At 45.9% G+C, this 20303-nt stretch overlaps 2 protein-coding genes and 1 long non-coding RNA gene across 3 annotated transcripts in view; 2 read left to right on the plus strand and 1 right to left on the minus strand.

Annotated features, from left to right (window-relative positions):
* The window catches only part of LOC135820251 (phenylalanine-4-hydroxylase-like), a gene marked incomplete at its 5' end in the record, with an annotated part of 7390 nt that extends 2173 nt beyond the window's left edge, over positions 1 to 5217 (minus strand). The window contains 5 exons of the mRNA XM_065333567.1: positions 1992 to 2188; positions 2666 to 2823; positions 3335 to 3430; positions 4011 to 4137; positions 5075 to 5217. Coding sequence (XP_065189639.1) covers positions 2029 to 2188; positions 2666 to 2823; positions 3335 to 3430; positions 4011 to 4137; positions 5075 to 5217 — 684 coding nt within the window. The remainder of the gene's footprint in view (positions 1 to 1991; positions 2189 to 2665; positions 2824 to 3334; positions 3431 to 4010; positions 4138 to 5074) is intronic.
* Positions 5218 to 7964: 2747 nt separating this feature from the next.
* Positions 7965 to 16333, plus strand: LOC135820252 (uncharacterized). Its single transcript, XM_065333568.1, has 6 exons — positions 7965 to 8067; positions 8239 to 8430; positions 10792 to 10968; positions 11174 to 11285; positions 12610 to 12733; positions 15975 to 16333. The coding sequence occupies exons 1-6, from the start codon at positions 7965 to 7967 to the stop codon at positions 16194 to 16196; spliced, it is 930 nt and encodes a 309-aa protein (XP_065189640.1). The 3' UTR covers positions 16197 to 16333.
* LOC135819942 (uncharacterized) lies at positions 12862 to 14373 on the plus strand. The gene is made up of 2 exons (XR_010554017.1): positions 12862 to 13064; positions 13215 to 14373. It is a non-coding gene; the product is annotated as an uncharacterized LOC135819942 (long non-coding RNA).
* Positions 16334 to 20303: the final 3970 nt, after the last annotated feature.

Here is a 20303-nt window from a genome sequence, read left to right on the forward strand (position 1 = left end):
TAAAAATCTATTCTACGCTTTTCGCAGGCCAGAAAAAGTGTGGGGTATCTCATGCATGGGTAAAAAAATGTAGCGCACGCTGTGTGAACCTTGGTAACGGAGCACGGACGGTAGCTGGCAGATCTCTGTAATTATGTACAGTGGTATCAGTATATTGTTCTGACTCGAAGAGATGGAAGGTTACCCTGAAATAGGAGATGCTCTTTTTCCAAACCAGGTCACATGACTACCCAAAGCATTCGGGGTTAGCCAAGTTGTGTTCCGTGCATTCTTGCCATCTTGGTATGACAATTATCCGTGGCTTGCATTGGGATACAAAGCGTGAACGAGTATTTTGCTTCACGTGCGTAAAGGCAGCTCGAGGAAAGCTCCTCTTCAATATGAAGACCGATGTTGCGTTTATTTCAACTGGCTTTCACAACTGGAAGGATGGTCCGCGAGGATTCTCGAAACATCAGTCCAGCGACTGTCAGAAGGAGGCTGTTGAAAAGTCGGTGACAACTCCGTACACAACTGGTTACGTTGGTGAACCTTTCAACTCACAGTTGTCGTCCGAACGTAAAGAGAATCGTGAGAATTTCCTCCTCATCCTTCGAAACATCAAGTTTCTTGCTCGACAAGGACTGCCTCTCCGAGGAGCATCGCAAGATGGAGGTGAAGTAGATAGCAATTTCCACCAGCTCCTGACCGTCTTCAGCGAATTCCAGCCGTAGCTGCAGAAGTGGCTAGAGCCATTGCCTCTATGTACAAGGATGACATCCAGACGGATCTCCTTCATGACCAGCTGTCAGTCCTTCATGCGCATTGTGTTGCTGAAGGTGATGGTGCACCGATCGTGCCGAGCGTTGTGTCTTTCGTGCAGTCTTTGTCCAGTCGTCAGTTGTTCCTGTCAGAAGTGTGCGTCCTGCTCCAGCTGAGTTTTAATGTTGCTTTGTCAATTTGTCAATGCCCAGAACAGCAACCGCAATTCGCGCTTCATTGTTCTATAATTGTGTTCTTACCTTATATTCCTCATTTGTTGTTTCCATATATTAGTACGTGTTTCATTACTCTTTTTGATCTAGTGATTCCCTAGAAACCTTGTTGATGGCATGTCGACTCTTGTACCGGTAGTACCATGTTTTACATCGACAATGCTGCCGTGTATCATCAGCATGCATATTCTTATTTCTCATATTCTTTTTGAAACTCGGATGTTGAGCCATAAATAAATGTAGAAGAGAAAAGGACATATGGATACGAGTTAAGAGTAACTCTCCATCGAAACTTCCAAGTTGGAAGGCTGTCGGTTAGCGCTACGGAGATGTGTGGAAGCTAGGTGTCAGAACGTCGAATTTCTCAGTACTCTGTCAGTTTTGTGCCTAGTTATTGCACTTTCTGACTGCATATATAGTATCATGTTACAGTGATGGAGAGTTACTCTTAACTCGTATCCATATGTCCTTTTCTCTTCTCATATTCTTCTGTAGCATTTTAAAATATGGCCATTTTGGCCCAATTTTCAAAAACATTTCCCGGAGGGAGGACACCCGGACCCCCCCTCTCACACTTTGGACGCCCCCGCACAGTACAGTGGTCCTAGGACCCTACACTAGAGAGGTCATACGTGGCTGGAGCATACTGTACAACATGCTATTTCGGTGGAACTTTAATTTCGGCGATTTCGGTAGAGAAACCAGGCACCTGAATTTAAATTACACCTAAAAGGCACCAGGGTATGCACTGTACGTGAAAGGAAAGCTGGTCACCTAATTCTACATTACACCCGAAACCTGTCAGGTGCCTGGCACCGAAATTATAATGCACCTAAAATTACATGTTTTACAGTAATATGCCAGACGCATGACATCAGATACACAGAACCCGGGCCATAATGTATACTGCATAGAGACCCTTGCGCCCCGTCGAGGGATGTTCTACTGAAATTTGACTTCAGGCGGGTTTGTGAATTCCATTATTTTTCTTCGAAAAATGAGAACTCTGAAGCATACCTGACAATATGTGGAGAGCGGGAAGTGTTGCGACTCTTCAGCAAACTTTCTCAATGGAGTCAAAGAGGGAACTGAGATGCGCTCGCGCTGCCAGCACAGCCTTCTTGACATCGGCCGGCTTGCTGAGAATCTCCATTCTCTGTGTGTACGGCTCATAGTATACAGTGAAGCGACGCGGGATAGACGCCGCAAACACCCTGCAGATATATACACACACGTGTGCGTGCACACACACACACACACACACACACACCAGATATACACGGTCAGCAAGTGCGACTCCATGATTACATTGGCAACATCCAAGTACAATGACAAACATGGAACAGACAAGTACACTTGGACGTCTCTTATCCGGGCACCTTGGGACCGGGCACTGCCCGTATCTCAGGATACCTCATCTACAATGCATCATATCTTTTCTTGAAGAAGTTTATTTGACACGCATTGCACATGTTCAAGATATAAAAAGAATCCACTGATGAAAATGTGTGGATTACACAGGTTGGCAGTGACAAATAAGCACTTACGCACATGAAAAAATCCCCCCTCCCCCCATTCAAAGCATTTTTGCCATAAGTACTCAAGCTGAAGGTGCCCGGTAGAAAGTGCACGTATCTGAGGTGTCCGGATAAGAGATGTGTGAGTGTATAAAGCATGTACTCAAGACGTACTTGACTTTCTCTTTGGCGTCAGCAAAACTATCAGCTACAAAGTATGTTGGCTGGTAGGTAGTTACTGGGTACTCTGTCTCGGCTATCTTCTCCGGGTTAAAGCTCTGATGAGTGGGAATAGTCTTGTCTTCGTCATCCGCCGACTGCTTAATGCAGTACTGCATAAACCAAACACATGTATACATAAACACACACATGTACATACGCACACACGCACACACAGACACAGACACACACAAACAGAGATGTGATGATATCGGCAGGAACAGGATTCTTTGAAAATGGATCAAAAGATCTCAAGAAGCAAACCAGATCAGCCTGTAAGTTATTCACCAGGAAAAACCGTAACAAATATACCTGGTTGGAATCAAAGCCTGATTTCAAATTTCAATACAACCCTAGCTCTGGCATTGCCTCCTACAGAAGTATGCCTGTCCTTTATACGCGACAACAACAGCAAGAGGGAAGATAGCAGCAACAACGACGACAATGATGAACACCAGAGCAACACCAGCAGCAGCAGCACCACCACCAGCAGCACCAGCACCAGCAGCACCAGCACCAGCAGAAGGGACAACAGCAGCACCAGCACCACCACCACCAGCAGCAGCCGCTGCAGCAGTATCAGCAATGACGATGATGAGAACAAAAAGCAAGTAGCTGGCTTACCTTGAGTTCACCGAATGAGGAAAGAAGACCGGCACCGTACGCCTTCAGTTCACCGTCTTCTCGACACATACCATACTCCACTGTGAACCAGTACAGCTGTGGCACACGCACACACGCACGCACGCACACACACACCATTGACCATTTGACGCCCATCGCCTGAGGCGATGATAGCGATGCTACAGCAGAAGCCATAGCAGCTTGTGCTGGGATTGCACCATTCAACAGCTTGCAAGGCTGAAGAATTGACCGCCACTATTGAGCCTGGTCTACACCACACAGCTATGAAGTGGCTTTTCTGGCCAGTGAATCCCTAATTTTTGGTCTTTTTTCATTTTTACACACACACACACACACACACACAAAAACACACACACACACATACACACACACATGACGTTCTTGTCTACCTCATGAAACGACATGCTTCCAGATAGTTGAATGATGATGAGAACAGCTCATTGAGAGTTGAACACTGACCCTTTCCACATCACACCTACAGCCCAGCGTTGATATCAGTCTGCCACTACTCAGAGTTCTTAGTTCTTACTCTGTCAACCCTACGTATCTATAGCCGAAAAATCTATGGAGAGAGAGAGAGAGAGAGAGAGAGAGAGAGAGAGAGAGAGAGAGAGAGAGAGAGAGAGAGAGAGCCGATCCACAACATGGCCCTTACCGTTGCCAGTTTCGTGACCCAATCGTCCGGAGCACCAAGTGAAGCGAGGCCAATCTCCTGCGAGAACGCTGCAAACCCTGGATCGGCGAACAACGGAGCGTGGCCAAGCAGCTCATGGCAGATGTCTCTGTGAACAAGCACCCACACACACAAAAACTGGACTACATGTACAAGTACATAGCTGGTGTGGTGGTCGGCGACCCATCAAGTCCTGAGACATGAATACAGGACTCCAGAGTTGGCTGGGCATCCAGCAAGGCCAGAGAAACCACTTGTTTCGAATAAATCACACAGCCCAGGCACACATCAAAGAAGGCTAAGTTCGCTTACGGCCAGTAACTGCTCAAATAGATCTTACAGCTGGCCGGTTTTCTGCAGCTATTAGGGGCCGGTCACACTGAGGGAAATTTGAAAATAATTCGTGGTTACCATGGATAGTTGCCGCTGAGCGGGAGATTTGAGAGATTTAATCCACTCGATGAAAATCAGCTCGAAGCCCCGCTTTTCCGCCGAAGATTATAATCATCCGCGGCTTCCACTGGATTTCTTTGAGTTTCCTTGTTTTTTATTGCGTTCTGAAGTGGAGCGATACTCTAGAGACTGTGCTGATGCAGCTCTGGCCCAGGAGCGGAGCTGACAGACTGCCAGAAGCGAGTGGTGACAAAAAATTGCTCGCGTGAGTGAGATTATTTTCATTGTGCGTATGCAGTGTGGCCGTGATGAAAAGCAGAACAAATTATTCCCGGTTTATAATCTGAGGATTGTTCCCTCAATGTGACCGGCCCCTAAGGGATAATTTTTTCCCCGATGAAAGCATGAGGCTTGAACCACAAAACAAAGGTTTGGTGCCTAAGCTGCAGGGGAGATCTTGCCAGATTCTTCGAGTCAAAACCAGGCATACATGTGGTTACTTCAATAACCCGACACTGAAGTTTTGCTGTAGACACATGGCATATAGGGTGAGTGGACTGACGTTGAACAACAACGACGGCGACAACAACAACAACAACAGCAACAACAACAACAACAACAACAACAACAACAACAACAGCCCCCATACTCACGGTTCTGGGGTGTAGAGAGGCCGGGAGCTGTGTCGAATGTACTGCGTCGAGTGGAAAACACGGAATGCCAGACCGGCTAAGAAGTCCCGCGACGACAGGAGACCTGCTACGGGACGGAGACGGAATCCCGTTCTCGCTGTCAATCACAACAAACAGTACAAAAGAAACAAAATACCATTTTGAAACAGAACTTGTGTAGTGAGCCAGTGAAAATTTTGAAAGGAAGGCAAACACATGAAGCAAAAACAAACGAGAGAGCTTGGAAGCTCAGGGCCCTACGCTATGCTTTTTTTGCCTTGATGACCTAGACAAAAAAAAGCATAGGGATGTTATAAATTCTTTTAAAAAATCCTTTTTTTTTTAAGACATAACCTGGGATTCGAACCCGCACTATCGCGCGCCCTGCATGCATCCCCCGATACACTTCGCATACATACTAATTCTTCCAAGTTGTTTCACATTGTGATCTTGCATTTGAAAGCCCTATTTGAATATGCATTGTGGCCAGTCGTCTTTGATGGCACGGTACGGTAGGGGATAGGTACGGGCAAGAGTACATGAAAACCAGAGTGTGCAGCTCGGATGGGTTGCTGTCACGGCGAAATTCCGTGATTACATCATTTTAGTGATGTAGTGCGTACAAGCAGGATTCAAGCAGGTCTCTTTCTGCACAACTGCAGCTCAGTTGTACGCACTACGCCACTTCCCGCCTCAGATCTGGGCCAAATATGATGTAATCACGGAATTTCGCCGTGACAGACACCCATAGCAGAAAAGGCCCCAAGCTGCACACTCTGGTTTTCATGTACTCTTGGTACGGGACAGGTACGATCGAGGGTAATACGATACCGTCTCCCGTACCGTACCATACCATCAAACACAGCTGGCCACATACAGCTGCCCGCAATATTCAAATAGGGCTTTCAAACGCAAGATTATAACGTGAAGCAACTTGGAAGAATGGGTATGAATGCGAAGTGTATGGGGGAATGCATGTAGGGCGATAGTGCGGGTTCGAATCCCAGGATATGCCTGAAAAAAAAATAGGAGAATTGAAAAATTTATAACATCCTATGCTTTTTTGCCGTCAGATACGGATAGCGCCAGGCGTGACACAAACACACAAACAAACAAATACCAAACGAGAGAGCTTGGAAGCTCAGGGCCCTGCGCTATGCTTTTATGCTTTTTTGCCTAGCTCATCGTACATGTTATAAGAACTGATGGGAATGTCTTTTTCGTTGATTGGCCACATCACTGTATTGCAAAAACGTTTCAATCGGTTTGCTTATGAGTTAGGCAAAAGTATTTGCAGAATTTATTGCGGATTGTTATTTCTCTAATAATCATCTACTTTTGTTTTGCTCCTTCTTTTCTTTTTATCTCCTTATATTGTAAATCAACAAATTTTGGCCGATGAGAAAATAGAAACCTCTCTATTAGAGAGGTTAAGATGCACGTTATTTCCGACGTGACGCGCAGTTTCACGTCAAATTTGAAATCGATCGGTATTTTTGCTCTCACATGCATCCATTGCTCAATCATGCATCATTTGCCTATATGACAAACGTTGGCCTGCGATTTACTTTGGCCGGTTGGTACCAAGCGGCGAAATCAGCGAAATTAAATCGCCAGCGAACATTAGTTGATTTTAATACAGGAATCGGATTTTCTGGCCTTTTTGTAGTAATACATGTGCATTGACCTGTTGAGCCAATGACGACGCCGAATGCATGGTTGCCTGTGGAGCATATCACATAACTTTACAGTCTCCTAAAATACGTATCCTGTCCGACGGCAAAAGAGGCTGCAGATTTAGTTTTTCTGCGCGTCGACGGGATGTCTGCGACGCGAAAGTTCAGCTCGCGTTATTTGGCTCGCACGTCGAAAAATCAACGCGAGTGACCTGCTGCTCACGTCGAAATTTGGACATTACATAAATTTACAGTCTCCTATGTAAAAACGTATCCTGTTCGACGGCAAAAGAGGCTGCAGATTTAGTTTTTCTGCGCGTCGACGGGATGTCTGTCCTGACGTTTACTGGGACCGGCGCTGACTCTGCCGATCACGGACGTTCTGGACTCGACGAGATGTCTGTCCTGACGTTTCCTGGGATCGGCTTAGACTCTGCCGATCACGGGCGTTCTGGACTCAAAGGGATGTCTGTCCTGACGTTGCCTGGTACCGCCGGACTCTACCGATCACGGGCGTTCTGGAGTCGACGGGATCTCTCTTCCGACGTTTCCTGTGACCGGCACTGAATCGCTCGTTCACGCTTATTTTGGAGACGACGGGATCTCTCTTCCAAAGTATGTTTATGCTGACGCATCCTATCACCTAATCGGCGTCTATTCTAATTTAATTTCCTCTTCGTCTCCCTATTTCTTTCCAAATCTCCCTCTACATCAGGGAGTCGTATACATAATACGACGAATATTGGTACGGTACGGGACAGATACAGGAGCCCGCAAATATTGTGGACAGCTGTTATGTACAATCCTGTAGAGCCTTTGTAGTCACAGATACGGGACAGATACGGGACAGATACGGGATAGCTCCAGCCGTGACACAAACAAACAAACAAACAAACACCAAATTAAAGCTGTGTGGACCCTGGCTAGCGCCAGACGTTACTGAAGTAACGTCTTCTGCATAGCTACGGGAATAAAATACATACTTCGTCCTCGTGTTTACTCGAATTATAAAAAACCTCCACAAAACCCTCGGCTTCGCCTCGGGTTTTGTGTCGGTTTTTTATTTCTCGTAAACACCTCGGACTCAGTATGTATTTTATAATTATAATAATTATGGTCATCTTAAAAGATAGTTTAAGATACCCACTATATTATACCTATTCCTCACTATCCGACCTTCCTCGTTGAGGAGCATTATGCTGGGTCACAGCAGCCACTTGAAGGAATTCAATACCTGTCGATATCTTGCTCTCCTGATGGCATGCTGTGGCAATGGAACCAAGATTGGCTGGAGAGACTGTTTGTTGTATGACAGAATAAAAATACCATAAGCTGAAGTCAAATATTTCTGTTACACTGAATAATGGTTGTACTTTAAAAGTCCCTACTGTGTGGTACAGAGGCAATATGCTTTGGTTGGTACAGAGGCAATATGCTTTGGTTGGTATTCATCTGTTTTGCCGTGTGCAGATCCCAATGAAGGCACCTTCCGCCCGGTGACAGACCCACAGGCACGGTTTGTCATCTCCCTGAAGTCGTCAGGCATATTCGGGCCGCAGTACTTGGAGCTGTTTGCACCAAACCCGTCGGCCTGCCGTTCCTGGGTAGAGGCTCTGCAGGAGTTCATCACGGGCCAGCCAAGCAAAGAGAGACTTCGATATGGTAGGATTGTCAATACATCCACTTGATTAATGCTGGAGAGGACATCTAGTACTGTCGGGTAGTGCCGAAGAACCACCAGGATAGAATTTCATCAAGTACAGCATACCAAATTACCAATGTATACACGGTTACTCAACTGCTCATAGACTGTGATAAATGAGAATAAGAACGGCTAGGAGGCTGACCCCCAGTTCTTCGGCGACCAATAGTACTGTATTCCATTTCCTTTTTGGCAGAGTGTGGCAAGAAAAAAAACAGTAACATTTATTTAGACTCGGGTGGAGATTAATTTATAAGAAGAAAAACGGACCAAAGAGCTACAAGTTACGCTATAATTAACTGGTGGTGTCAGTGGATAATTATAGCGTAAATTGTACCTCTTTGGTCTTTTTCTTCTTCTTATTAAGTAACATTGTTATTGTTTTTATTATTATGCTGTTCTTCTTGTTGCATATGCAAGTATTTTGAATGTAAAAAACTTTGCATTGTCACAGGAAGTGTGAGCTACGAAGTCTGAAGAAAATGTTAAACAGTTGCTGCTTGGATGACAGCTATGCCATATCTCAGTGGTTAGAGCATTGCTGGCCACTAGCGAAGGTCCCTGGTTCGAGTCTTGGAGGTGACGGTCAATGTTTCTTCAGACGGTTTCCTATTAATTTTCATTAATTATTTATTACCTCAGAACATTGAAAAAGTCTCAAACCAAGGTGTTGCGACATCAGCGTTTTACAGTAGGTATCGGTTATAGCGTGGGTGTTTGAAAAACGACTTTCTATTCTTATTTCCGATATTTCTTACACACAATAAGCCGAGTGTGACATATCACATGCATGTGCGCAGATACAGGATGGCCATCATACATACAACGACGTCAACGTATCGGTGCTGTGCATGCGGGTATTCATAGTCCCACACACTTGCCATGTGGCTGTGCAGCATGAGATACATGACAGCAACAGTTGAACCAGCAGCACTACGATGCGATGCGTTGTCAGCGATCTACATGGTCTACATGGTCTACATGGTCTACATGGTCTACATGGTCTACATGGTCTACATGGTCTACATGGTCTACATGGTCTACATGGTCTACATGGTCTACATGGTCTACATGGTCTACATGGTCTACATGGTCTACATGGTCTACATGGTCTACATGGTCTACATGGTCTACATGGTCTACATGGTCTACATGGTCTACATGGTCTACATGGTCTACATGGTCTACATGGTCTACATGGTCTACATGGTGGACGGTTTGAGAGGACCTTTCTAGATGTCCGGGTTTTCAACCCATTTGCCCCCTCAAATCGGAAACCAACGATCACTGGCAGCTACAGAAAGCATGAAGAGGAGAAAAGGAGGAGTTACGAGAGTCGCATTATCAACGTAGAGCACGCTTCCTTCATCCCCGTGGTATTCAGTACAACTGGTGGTCAAGGGAAGACAGCCTCCACCCTCTTTGGCCGCATTGCAGGCATCAAGTCTGAGAAGAATGGTGAGCCTTTCTCTGTGGCAATGGCTTTGATCAGAGCCCAGCTGTCCTTTGCTCTCGTGAAGGCGGCCGTGTCATGCCTTCGTGTGCATCGTCACAAGTCGAGCAGATTCGACCCTCATGCATATTCTGCCGCACTTGCTGTCTCCGAGTGTCATCTGTAGTCATCCAGTTACCTGTCTGTTTCCCCCGGCCTTCCTCCGGCCTTCCTCTTTCTCTGTATCATTTTGTATGTTATAATTTTCGCGGATTCCGGTTTTTCTCCTTTCACTATAATTTAAGCGCAGTTTAGCGCGTATTGGCTTATGATATCTTTTCCTCTGTTTGTATTTAGCGCTTGACCGGTTATTATTTTCCTTCTCTTTATTTGCGCTACATATTATTATTTTTCTTGTTTTAGAGTTCGTATCGGAGTAGCCGTTCTGGAATACAAAAAAGATCTTGATGTCGAGCAGAACTGCATTGGACAGATGTAACTACAGGTGGTACACTGTGTACTAAACTGGTATGTTTTGCTACACAAAGTCCATTCTTAGGATCGATATGTTCTACAATGCGATAATATTTCTTGTAAGAATAAATGTTCAACTGACACCCATGTTATGATTATGAAAATATGAGAGGTCATTCTTGTAAGTAGTATATTCTTTTACACGACCACGCTATAAACGATACGCACTGTACTTATATGATGACTGTAACGAAGGCGGCTGCTCCAAATATTAGAGGCCGGGTTTCCTTCCGGCAATTACCTGGCCTTGTGCCGGGCTGAGCACTGCTCTATTAAACTCTCTGTGCTTGCTGTACTGTACCGTGATAAAAATGACATCATTCTGTTCTTGCTGTTACTCTGTATCGTGATGCAGATCATATCTGGCATGACATTGTCAACATGCGGTGGGGCTTGGGTGACAGCGTATGCCCAACGGACATTGTGCTTAGCCTGGCGCACAACTCCACTGAAATCGCCCTTATCTTGAAGGGTTATCAGGATCCAGTCTTCCGCTGTGATATAAACAGTGTGAAAAGAGTGACCATCACAAGTAAGCAGCAATTTGCAATGTGCTGTTAGAAGACTGGGAATCATGGTGGTGGTGGTGGTGGCGGTGGTGTGTGTGTGTGTGTGTGTGTGTGAAATTGCTATGTTTAACATAGCTTATTCGCTATCATCGCTGCAGCAAAGGGCAGGTTAAGGTGTGTGTGTGTGTGTATGTGCGTATGTGTGTTATGGGCATGTATTTCCTACAGTTTGTTCGCTCCAAATTGACGTTGGCAAGGGAGCATCATGCGGTGATGGCGCCATATTTCTGCGGGCTTCTCAATCAGCAACTCTCACGGCGATTATCGAGTCTCTTAGCCAGTAAGTTTTGGACAGAGCAGCATTCTTGGGATAGACATTGTAGTCCTTGAATTATAATTGAATGCGTTGAGTACTTTGTACATGTACCATGTAACTGTCCATGTCCATGTTCATGGACACACGCAGTCAGTAACTTGATCTAGGCACATACAGTGGTGTCAACTGAAAACCGACCCCAGTTCGGTGGGCTCACGTTGCAAAGCCCCAGCCAGCATGCGCTTGTAGCACTACCAAAATAGAAACCGCTAGAATGGGTGCTGCACTCGAGCATAACAATCAGGTGTGGGATGGTTCAGTAGTTCAGTAGCACTGTAGTCGTACAGTCTGATAAGACATACTCCCGGCATGGGGATAAGGACAATTCTGTACTTACTATCCCATGTTCTTCTCATCCTAGCATACCTGAATAATATGGATGCAATGCAGTGCACTGGTGCTCCGGACAATCTCCGTACAGTCAGGCCTCGCTTATCCGGTCCTCTTTTATCCGGATCCCTCGCCTATCTGGATATTTTTGGAAAACGGATGGGTGCGGTCCAGCGAGGTCTGACTGTACTAAGCGAGTGTACAATCTATCAAAGTACGTATTTTGTGACTTGACTGGTGCAGCATGCAGACACTCTGGATAGAGGGTATATTCTTATCCATGCTTTGAAATTGAGATCAGTTATCGTGATTTAGACGATACACATCGCCTATTGGAACAATACAGTGTTTGCCAGCGCAATCCTGGACTAAGCTGACTGGACCCGCTTTGCTTCCTTCCACATATGCCTAGCGTCAAGGGAGTGAAGCTGATCTATTTCAGTGACAGAATGATGAAATGGCATCAATGGCAGTCTTTTAACTTTGTGGAAATTTCTCTTTGAACTCTATGCCTCGTCCAGCTTCACACTTTGAGAAAGACCACATCCAACTCACAAGCTTGCTTTCAAGAAAGTTCGTGAGTTGGATATGGTCTTTTTACAGACAGTTGATGTTGTTAAACAAGTTCAACATTCAACATTTGCTGTTTTAAAAAAAAGTCCCAGTTGAACTGGTTTTAACATCAACTGTCTATGATTTCTCTTCTGGGCATACACCAGGGCACCTGGGTGGGGTGTTTTTTTAGAATACCCTATCCATATGGCCTGCTGTTTGCAAACACTTTCAGGAGAAGATCTAGCAGTAGAACTCTTCGTAAGTGTGAGGGAAGTGAAACGGAAAAGATCTGAAGCAAAAACAATTGATAGTGACAACCAGGACTCGAACCAGGGACTTTCACAAAAAATATAGAGAACACCGTGTTGACTGTGTAGCACTGTGCTTGTGTGCATGTTGCAAGGGTGCTGTCAAAGCACACGTATGCAGAAGAGCCTCCAGTGAAGCCACCGAGGCTTCGGCCAACGCCAAGAAGCAGAACACTGCCAAGACGGATCCGCCAAGAAGAGCCCAGCGCTGCAGGACAGGTACGTGAGAAGAAAATTTTGATGCGCGAGAACTGCCAGTACTTAGTAATAGACCGATCCCCCTATTATACTGGGTTCGAGCACGGGGGCAACCTCACTCGCGATCGAGCTAGTTTTTGAACGTGACAGCATCTTTGACAGTGTGTTTCAGGTTTGTTTTGGAATGTCTTCTGCTTAGTTCAAGAAGTTTGCGATGGCTTCGAGCGGTGCTAAACCTCCTGCTGGTAGGAGCAGAGTCTCCGAGAGAGACATGGGCTGTGATGCCGCTGCAGGATTTTTTCAAGGCGCGGGAGGGAACGATCTCGGGCCACAAACAGGAGTTACTCCAGAGGTGAGTTTTTTTGTTGTTGAAATATTCGAATCGCGAATCGTGTGTGAGATTTATTTTGTACCTAGGCTACAGCAGACCATATTTCTTTCTCCTTGCGATCGGTGCTGAAGATAATAGTAACCTTTTTCTGGTCTGTCTTTTCCTCTCCAGAGCCATCTTCTATGAAGGTAACCGTGGTGCTGCCAAGTCACCAAGGCGCGATCAGCAGCCCTGAAGTGGAAAAATCGATTTTCCAACGATCTGGTTGGACACCAGCCACTAAAGTACTTCTGATTTGCCTGTAGTGACAACAGCAGCCATCCTTGGACACCTTGCAAAGACAGGAAAAGCCACTGGTGGAAGCGACTGCTATGAGGTGACGATAGCAGTGCAGTGGTGATCGCTGTTTTGTCAAGTCGAAGGGCTAGCCAACCCAGAGGAAGCATAAAAAAAACCGATGAGCAGTGCGTGGTATTTGTTGAGCGTGAAGAGCTAGAGGAGGACAGTGCAAACACATGGACGGAGTGGATGGTGTTTGTAGAACAGTGTGCTGTGTGCCGCCTGGTGGTGATGGTGGTCTTTGTCACCATGTATTCGTGCTGCTTCTTGTGCTGGAACACTTCTCGCCCAGGAAGGCAGATTGCGTGCTCCCTGGCCCTCAGTTGGCAATGGGGCATTTGTTCCAGGAACATTACCCCAGAGCCAATGATGAGTCGTACCTTTGAAAAGTCGAAGCTTGCTGTTAATCGCAAGCGTAGCGCAGTGGATTGCTCCCTCTTCGAAGCACGAGGGCCAAAGCTTGCCGCTGTCTGTAGCAAAGTGTGTGTGCGGTTCTTTCGAACCTATGAATATACCCCCCTGCATGTTCACAGTGAACCATTTTCTAGTATATTTAACATCCTCAACCCGCCACCACCATGTGCTCTTGGCCGAACTAATGCACGAAGCATAAACACACCAGCACAGCAAGGACACTTCCGTTGACAGATATTGTTTACGCCTCTAGACCGCTGTTTCTTTTCTTCGAGCTCATCGTTAGAGGAGGATAGTAGCAGGATACTAATGATGATAAAATATAAGATGATAGACGGTTTATGGTCCGATATTGATGATTGAAGGTCTAAGAAAGCAATGACAGTGATTGCGAAATGGATAATATTATCATGATTATATGCCAGTCTGGTAATGCGTTGTACTAGTGGACAGTATTGAAATCATCACTGCATTCGATGCAAATATTGGTATACCTTTGGTTTCAGTATTGAGAAAAAAAGAGTAAGAGAACCTGGTTGATTTGGTTGCATCTGCGACTGGCTACCGGGTGTTGTGATCAGCAATGTTACCATGGGAGAAAATAAGAGCGCAAGGATCAGTTGGGTCTTGTTGTGCCGGTGCGAGAACCCTAAGTGCATGGCAAAATAGAACTGTTTCATCCACAATGCAGAATGTCTTGCGGTACATGGCATTGATGACTGAACATCTCGCCAGCTCGCCCAAATGGGGATCATGCCCAAACGGAGGAACAAGACATCTTTCCAGCTCAGCTAGCTATATACCGTGAAACGGATGATTAACTTGTGCCACGCATGACAGCTTCTGTTCCATTCGGCCCAGGCTTAGACACATCAATGCCAATAGCAGCTGATCCTCCATTACATGCTCATTGGCGATTTACGGCCACCTCTAACTGTATCCGCCGTCCCTCAGCTTCCGTCTTCGCAGATCTGGCTCGGCGAGTACATTTTCTCGGGTAGGCTCAAAGAAGTCCCACAGAGCGGTCCAAACACCTGAAGGCAAACCAGTCAGAAACTGGAGCGGCTCGGAGTCTTTCTTTATGTTATTGTACGTAAGCTGTTTTTCGGCTTTCTTCACCCCATCGTCCAACTGCTCCACGAGACTCTGTACACGAGCTCTACTTGCTGCCAACTCCTGATGCAAATGCTGCACTTCCATTACAGGACCAAACTGCACTAAGCCAGGTTCCTTTCCAACTCAAAATGCCGTTGCCTCTCAGCAAAATACTGGTTTGCGAGCATGGGGAGCTCGTGATGCAGACGCTGCACTTCCATGACCGAACTGCACTAGGCTCAGCAAATACTGTTTGCGAGCATGGGGAGCAGAGCGTCCAGACTCCACTCTCTTGCGAAAAGCAAACCTGGTACCGTAGGACAGCTGTTTGGTTTCCTGGACTCATCCTGCCCTTGTAGAGCTGGGCAAAACGATTTCGACTTCGGGATCGAAATGATCGCTGCAACTCAAATATTCAGAGTGACCCTAAAACTACGTCCTTCCTCACGGGGAATAGCCTGGATCCGCTTGCTCCAGGCCGCTGTGGCTCCACACGAGGAAAGGAGTGAAATGACTTGTTTGCTTCGTCCTCCTGTTCTGACAGTGAGGAACGCAGCAATGATCCTGAGAAGGCATCCTGAAGTCGTAAAAAGGAAGATCTAAACAAAAACAAAACAGCTCAAATCAAAAGTTCTTGTGGCATTTTTGTAGACAGGCTTGCACTGCGTGTAGATTTCGCGTGCTCTGCACTTCGCATGCGAGAAGTCACGCACAGCCGAGGTGAGGTTGGTCGCGTGTGTGCAGCAGGATCCCACGCGACTGCGGAGTTGCCCCCTTGCTCGAACCCAGACAATAATAAGGGGATCGGTCTATTGCCTCTTATCTGTTGAAGAAGTAGGAAATACCACTCATTAGAGGTTCAAGATCAACACAACCATTATGATGCTGAAGTGGTTATGAGCTAGCAATCAAGTGTAAACTCTGAACAGGAGAAAGTATTTTCACGACTCTCTGACCAAGAGTACATGAGATGTGCTGCTGCTGCTGCTGGGCTCCCTCATGTCATGATGAACAATCATACATTGTACCCTAATAGGTGCATGCACTGAATATGGAATATGCGTGATTATCTGTGTTGTGCAGATGCAGCGTAGACACGCTCGCTCCAATGCCCACCACTGGGACTCCACGTCCGCACCCTCTGTGCCAGCCATTGATGTCGATGATGAGCCTAGGCGGGAGTTAGGTCGGGTCAACATGGAAGACGGCTCCAGAATGCTGTCCCGAACACTGTCGCACCGAGCGAATGCATTGGCTCGTAATCTGTACAATTTCACGTTTGAGATCGAGGACACCTTGGTTTGATTTGCTCCTGAGCAGCAGCGACCTCAACCACATTCTCTCACTGGCACTGGCAATGGCAATGGCATGCATATGCATGTTCACAGTGCTGGCCAGAGAAACCCAACCTCATGAACAAAGGAGCGCCGCGTTCGAGTGCACAGACCAGTAGTACGTGCAGAGCTAGTGCCAGTAGGGGTGCATAGCGCCCGGCAATGCTATTTTATTCATGAGGTTGGATTTCTTTGACCAGTATTGTACATGCATACATGGTGGTAGTGGAACCGGACTGCCTCTCATTGAACATGCATGGAGTTGGTTGTTTGTATTTGTCATACTCAATATGTACACTTAGCTGGTTCAACATTGATAAGTCTCCTCAGTGTGTAGACTTCGTGGCTCGTGCTTGCATTAATGTTATGTACATGTGAATAAACGTGTTGCAATATACATGGGCATTGCTTCCATTACCCAGTTTTTCCCGGCATGCTTACATTTGCAAACAGCAGGATTCTGCTCCTGGCACGGTGATCAGCAGGCGTCTGCTATTCCAGGCCCTGCCACACTGTGTCATCTCTACTCCCAATGATACGCTTGACGGCACACAGTTAACCCTCTGCATAGCACATTTTATACTTCTTGTGTCAATGCATATTGTACACAATCGTCACATATCATCTAGCTAGTGTGTGGTGGATAGGGTAGGTAAATGTGGGGTTCTTATTTTCTAGTCCCTTCCTCAAACTGCTTGCCAACGTATTCGAGAAAATTCCCGGGATGTGATTATGGCAGATGTATGTGGCCAACCAATCAACTTGCCCCAAATCACAAAACGGAAAGTAGTTCAAAAATATCGTTCATTGTCTTGTTTTTATAATTGTTTCTGCTGTGTGTTGGTATTCCTTGCTGGCTGTGTCACTAGGATAGCATAGGTTTCTCAGTCTAGGCCACCTGGTTTTCATTTCTTCTTAAAGCTCACCTACAGCTGCTGTCTGATGATTTCTACATGCAATCATGATAGATGGTGCAACCAAAATTCAATGGCCGATATTATGCATATGCTGTCCCCGGGGAAAATTGCGGAAAAAAATGGTAAAAATCGCGGGGAAAAACGCGGCATATGGCATAATTTGCGGTAAATATGCGGTGAATAAATATTGATGTGCGGCAATTTTCAGTGAGTATGTAGTGAAATCCATCAGTTACAAGTCTCTGGTGTAAGCACTCGTCATATTTGAGTAAAAAGCCGCCACGATGAGACGTTGCTGACCGAACAGTGCACTGTGTGTACGTGTAGTGCAACAAAAAAGTTCAAAAAACGCGGGAAAATCGCAGACGCGGTCTTTTAAAAAATCGCAAAAAACGCGGGGAAAAAACGCGGCTGCGAATCGCAAATTTCCCCGGGGACAGCATATGGAGTTCGATTGTATGGAAGAAGACTATGGTTGTGCCATTTTTATTACGGCAATCCTATTATGTTATTGAAATTGCATGCTATGACACTCTGAAATCTTCAGCGGAGAAAGCTTAACTCAGTACGGACACATCACTGTAAATATTAATTGCAATCTACTGGCCCACAGATTGAGTGAGTGCTTGAAGAACGTTTCAACTTCTTGTAAAGAATATGCAAGCCATGGCTTAACTTAAATGGGTATGTTGACAGGCAGGAATGCAGAAATGATTACTCAAGGGGGCAGCCTACCCATAAATTTCATATGGCATTCAATTGACCGTAACTTTGGTGTTTCTCAATGGATTTGAGTGAAATTTTGACCACACACTCCTGCCACTATGCTGGCCCTCAGGACATGATTTACAAGTTCTTGCGCCTCACTGACAGGCTTTCCAGGCCGGAAAAACTCAAATTTCCGGCATAGTGCCACGGTGTGCGAGCCACCCAGGAGCCAAACAAATGCATTTACAATTTTTTTTAACATTTTCGTGCTCATTCTGTTCGCGCGCGCGGGACTCCAACCTAGAACAAGTCCAGAAGCAGCCATGGGTGATGGGGTAGGGCCCCTCAACGAGGCCCTGGAATCTGTCACAACGGAACGAGTGGGCGTTCTCTCACACACTCCCACAGACCCAAGTCAATTTTTGAATTTTTTTAGGTTTAGGGTGTGCTACGAGGTCGTACCTTTGATACAACATCCAGTGCTGGGACCTCCACAGCAAGCCATTTCCACAGCGCTGCACACCAAATCCAGGATACCCTCAGAAACCGGCAAAGACTACCACTCACGTTTCACTACTGCCTAGTACTGAATCCTACCTGACTTCTTGACACGACTCAAACTTGCCAAAGTCACTAAATCAATGTCAACTACAATAATCAAGCCACATATCTGCAACGTCACGAGGGTGCTGGCAAAAGTCCTGCTGCACGGCGGCGGGCGAAGCCCGCCGCCGTGCAGCCTAATACGTGGCTCAAAAACCTGATTTTTGGACTTGGAGCAAAATTCTGCACACTTTCACGTGTTTCCATGATACGAATCTTTCCTTGCAAGGGCACATTTTCGGCCATAACTCTTGAACGGCCGGTCAGATCGGGACACAATTTTCAGAGAATTTGCAGCTATTCATGCTCTTTCAACTGACGTAGCATTCAATATGAATTTACAAATTCGATTTTTCAGCGAATTTTTGGGTAGTCTGCCACCTTAACCGGGTCATCTCTACTTTCGGAAATTTATCATTTTTACGATGCAAAATGTGTTCTTTTTTATAATCACACGCCTGTCTTTACTTGACAGAAACATTACGCGATTGCTTCAGGACGTTATGATGATGCCTTCCTGGGTGAACATTTCATCTCTCTTTTCGGGAAACACATGGTGTAGCCCAGACTGTTCGTTTTGACAGAAAAATAGGATAGGAGATCAAAGGAGATGGGCGATCCAGTGATATGAGAGCGGCAGGGTTCCATAATAGTAATACAGTCCAGAACTGACAGTTGAAAAATGTTCGTTTATTCCGGGGGCAAACACTCTTAAACTCTTAACTGGACTATGTAAGTGATCATCAGTGAGGGCAAAGGCTCCAAAAAGCTCACAGACGTCCGCTCCACGATAGCACCCCACGTCAAAGTGCTCACTGTGCCTTTTCACTTAGTCACGCTTCTCCAGGCCAAACAGTAGCCATTGTCTGGAGGGGAAAATTATGTCACACTCCTCCAGGGAGATGTCCGTGTAGGGACGGGCGAATTCCATGGATCACTGGAGGAGGTCTTCAGAGATTGAGGAATAGAAATTCAAAGTATCAAAGCATGCGAACATGCACCTTTCTTTTTCTGGTAATCACCGCTGCCGTGTTCCTCCATGCATTAATCTGCAGCTGGGTGCGGAGCTTTTAGAGCGGTATCGAGTGTGGACTATGCCGATTTCACTCGTTGACGGATTAATGAGCCTGCATGCGTCGGGACATGAAGTTGACCGAATAAGAAAGGAGAAGACCAAGACTGTGTTAAAAGTCAACTGTGATAGCCTCATCTCTCATTTCGACAAAAGAAGAAGAAACTACAAGTACAAGAGCATCTGAAGCTTTGCAGGATCTTTTCCTACTTGGAAAGATTCCCTTCATATGTCATTACTGGAGCATACCTTGTCAAGATCTGCTCACACTGCCAACAATAGGGTCTGCAACAGTTACTGCTGCTGGCCTTTTATCGTTGTCAGATGAGTCGACATATTTCAGCCTGTTGTAGCAAGGGCTACTAGCTGGGCACCAATCGTATTCGTATTGTCTTCACTAGTTCACAGTGTGCACCATGCGTCAGCTATTCCAGTCCACAGCTACGACACCAGGAAGAAAGGCATGAAAAACACGACATTGTACACGACTATCAAAACTGTGTATGTATCCTTGAACAGGGTTGCAATCCCAGCATCTCATGAATTGCCACAACTGTACTGTGCACAAAGATCAGCAGATTATTTCAACACTTGGTTTGGAGGTTCGACGTGGTCTTTTCTGGTCACCGTCACGTCATACATGTAATAGTGATTTGGCTGAATGTATTGACCTCAGTGCAAACATGAACCAGCCCAGCAAAACCTGAATAGTTATGGTTTCCCTGGACTGGTCTGTGTTTACATTTCACAGTGGTGATTGACCCTATCTGGTGTAGTA

This window comes from Sycon ciliatum, chromosome 6 (genome assembly GCF_964019385.1).
Source record: "Sycon ciliatum chromosome 6, ocSycCili1.1, whole genome shotgun sequence".
Taxonomy (NCBI): domain Eukaryota; kingdom Metazoa; phylum Porifera; class Calcarea; order Leucosolenida; family Sycettidae; genus Sycon; species Sycon ciliatum.